The sequence below is a fragment of the Populus euphratica genome, unplaced genomic scaffold (assembly GCF_000495115.2).
Source record: "Populus euphratica unplaced genomic scaffold, PopEup_1.0 scaffold2419.1, whole genome shotgun sequence".
Lineage (NCBI taxonomy): Eukaryota > Viridiplantae > Streptophyta > Magnoliopsida > Malpighiales > Salicaceae > Populus > Populus euphratica.
In genome coordinates this window covers 20,365-23,500 of record NW_011502250.1, presented here as the reverse complement: position 1 = coordinate 23,500, position 3,136 = coordinate 20,365, and the positions used below count along the sequence as shown (strand labels likewise).

Genomic DNA, 3,136 nt, shown 5'->3' with positions numbered 1-3,136 from the left:
ACCTTTTGCACTGACTGTTTAATCCCTTCCTCCAAAGCAAAGCAGAACTAACAGGGATGGTCCCATGCTCGAATCCTAGTTAAGAACCACATATATTAAAGAGTTATGTTTGAGTAAATTTGGATGATCTAATTAATGTTAAGAATTCTGCATCCCTGCTGAACAGATATGTGGTTGGAGTCTCTGCAGTTGTTGCAGCGCACTCATTGCTGCAACTGCTGATCAGCTTTCCAAGGTTGCTTAGAAAATCTCCGGTGATTCAATCAAGAACTCACGCATGGCTTCTTTTTGCAGGAGATCAGGTATATACTTAAAGGCATATCTTAAAAAGCACGCATCTGCTTGTCTCTCCGATTGCTAGTCTCCCGGTAGTTTCGATTGCAATGAGAAAAAGTGCCTTTCTGAATTCTGAAATTTTCATTTGTTCGTCCAATTAGTTTTTTGGTTACCAGGAAAAAAGGCTTATATGCTTTGGTTATCACTGATCTTGAAAATCCAAAGAATTCAGCTGATTCATGTTACTAAACAAGGTACCTAGGTCAGCTTGAAAACGAGTCAGGGTCTTCTTTACTGATCCCACCTAGCTATAGACTATAGTGCGTTCTTTACATATTGAAGTTCCAGTTTTCATGCTGGGAGTTGCAAATGGAGCATGCACAATTGAAAAAGCCCTTGGCAATTAATATGTCATAGAAGTATTGGTGGAAACTGACAAATATTTGTGCCTCCTCATGTTTGAATGGGAGAATTGAGTTTAAGGTCTTGATCTCTTGGTAAACATGTTGTCGTCATATCATAGGCTTCTGCAAGATCAATTGAAGTGGCTACCGCTTTCACTCTACTATTATTCCTCCGAATGGAATGCATAGCTTCTTGAGCTACTACAATATTATCAGCCACATGAACTTCTAGCTCGTAAATTAATTAAGGACTTATGATATCACCATGCAAAGGTTTAACACGGTTGGCAAGAATCAGGCCCCCCGGAATTTGCATCCGTTTGCGCTTCATCAGCTCATTATGAGTGAGCCCAAATTTAAAACCATGTCCATTTCGATATACCAATATTCTAGTACAAATGATTCTCAAATTTTCTGAAGCTGTTATTTCCAAAGTTGTCATTGTTGAAATATCCTGGCGCTACTTCCCCTAGCTGAAAATGTAAATTAGTTGTCTCACCAAGCTTGCCCAAGTCACCCTGACTGGTAACTTAAGGGTGCTGCTTGTTTTATAAAGATTGAACTCGTGCAGCTTCAAGCATTTGGTTTCAACTCGTGCATTAATCTACTACTCTACTGAGGTCTCATCAACTTTTGAGTTGTAGGTATTTGCATATGCAACAATAAGCGCTGGGGCAGCTGCATCAGGAGTCACCAACCTCAATCGCACTGGAATCCGACACACAGCTTTGCCAAATTTCTGCAAGCCTCTGCGGAGCTTCTGTGACCATGTTGCTGTCTCTATTTTCTTCACTTTCTTGAGCTGCTTCTTGCTTGCTGCATCTGCTGTTCAGGAAGTCATATGGCTCTCCAGATCCAAGTATTGAAGATCTTTGCCTTTCGATATACTTGTTGTTATCCTTCCTGGACAAGCACGGCTTCTACGAAATAAGGGTTTATCCTTCAATTAATTCCAGTGATATCTTCTATCATTACTGGAAGTTTTGTGATCATGGCACTTTAACCCTTTGTAAATAACAAGGACTTGTCTATTTTGTTATTGCACTACCATGCGTGTCTCACTTTTAGAGCCATTTATGACCAGCTTCTTTCGAAACTCTCGTTCGTGCTAGCTGGCTAGTGTTACACCATGCCCAAGCCACCTGAACTCGGAGCTAACAAATTATAGGAGTTTGAGGTTTTGAGATTTTTTTCGTAATTTTAACCATAGAATGGCAGTTTCCCATTAGAAAAGTCAGCTCGCCATGGAATTTTAGAAAAGTCAGCTCGTGCAAAACAAGTGTGCTGTTGCCCCTTTTTTTATTTGTACGCTCTAATTTTTTTCAAAACTTTAAAATTTAAATAATAAGATGTTTGGATTTAACCTGCTTTATCAAGATCCTATCACCATTAGTAATGAAACCAGCTATTAATAGATTTGACGGGTTAGAAAAAATTAATCCGGCCAACAACGAAGTTCGAGTCACCTAATTAATATTTAACTAAACAAATTAACAAGCAATTTTTGAATACTGTCACCTATGTATTATATTCTTTAATTAAAATTTAATAGTACAAGATTGTGCAATACTATAAAATTATTAGAGAAGTGTTATAAAGTAAATATTATTATTTGATAATTTGGTAGCAATCCAACAAAATCTCACATGGATATTGTGTACAGTGTAAGGGTGATTTTTGTTATGCGTACGAAAATTATAAAACTTGCGTCTCCCATCTGAATTGTAAAAAGGGTCAAAGACACATTTTGGGTGTTTTTTTTCATTATTATTAATATATATATCAGACTTGTTTACGTTACTCTCGATTAATCTCACAAATTTTAAAATTAAAAAATATTTAAATTTTAAGTAATTTTAAGATTTATAAAACTTAAAATAATAATTTTTAAAAAACAAATTTATTATTTGACCAATTAAACTGCATCTTTTAGAGTTATATTCTTAACTTTACTTGCACGAAAATAATACGTCGGGACATTTATTTAGTAAATAATTTCAGGAACCTAAAAGTATAAGTATATGTATTAATTAGGAGAAATTCTTCTCTCAATATGATTTGAAAATTAAAAAAAAAACAATTAATTGAACGACATTCTAACAATAATCTTATTATGTTTATGTTATTTACAAAATTATATCATTGAATTTCATTAATTATGAAATTGCAATTGCATTTTTTGTTATTTTCTATTCATAACTAGCATATAGTGAAATAATTTGTCTCTAAATTATTTTTTTTGAGCTAAATTATTCCAGATTAGTAAAAAGAAAAACTAGAAAATTAGGAAAGAACACTCCTTATTCCTTTCATGAGATTAAATATACAATTAAACTAATAGGGTCAAAATGACATATACTAATACTAATAAATTACAAGGTTCCGGCATGTCACGTCCCGTCTTGAAACACGGACCAAGGAGTCTGACATGTGTGCGAGTCAACGGGCGAGTAAAC

At 34.8% G+C, this 3,136-nt stretch overlaps 1 protein-coding gene across 1 annotated transcript; it reads left to right on the top strand.

The window, feature by feature from the left end:
* Positions 1 to 114: 114 nt before the first annotated feature.
* On the top strand, positions 115 to 1,776 carry LOC105119012 (CASP-like protein 3A2; the record flags this gene model as incomplete). The annotated part of the gene is made up of 2 exons (XM_011017103.1): positions 115 to 302; positions 1,325 to 1,776. Coding segments are annotated over 2 exons (410 nt in total), but the record flags the coding sequence as incomplete, so codon positions are not given.
* Positions 1,777 to 3,136: the final 1,360 nt, after the last annotated feature.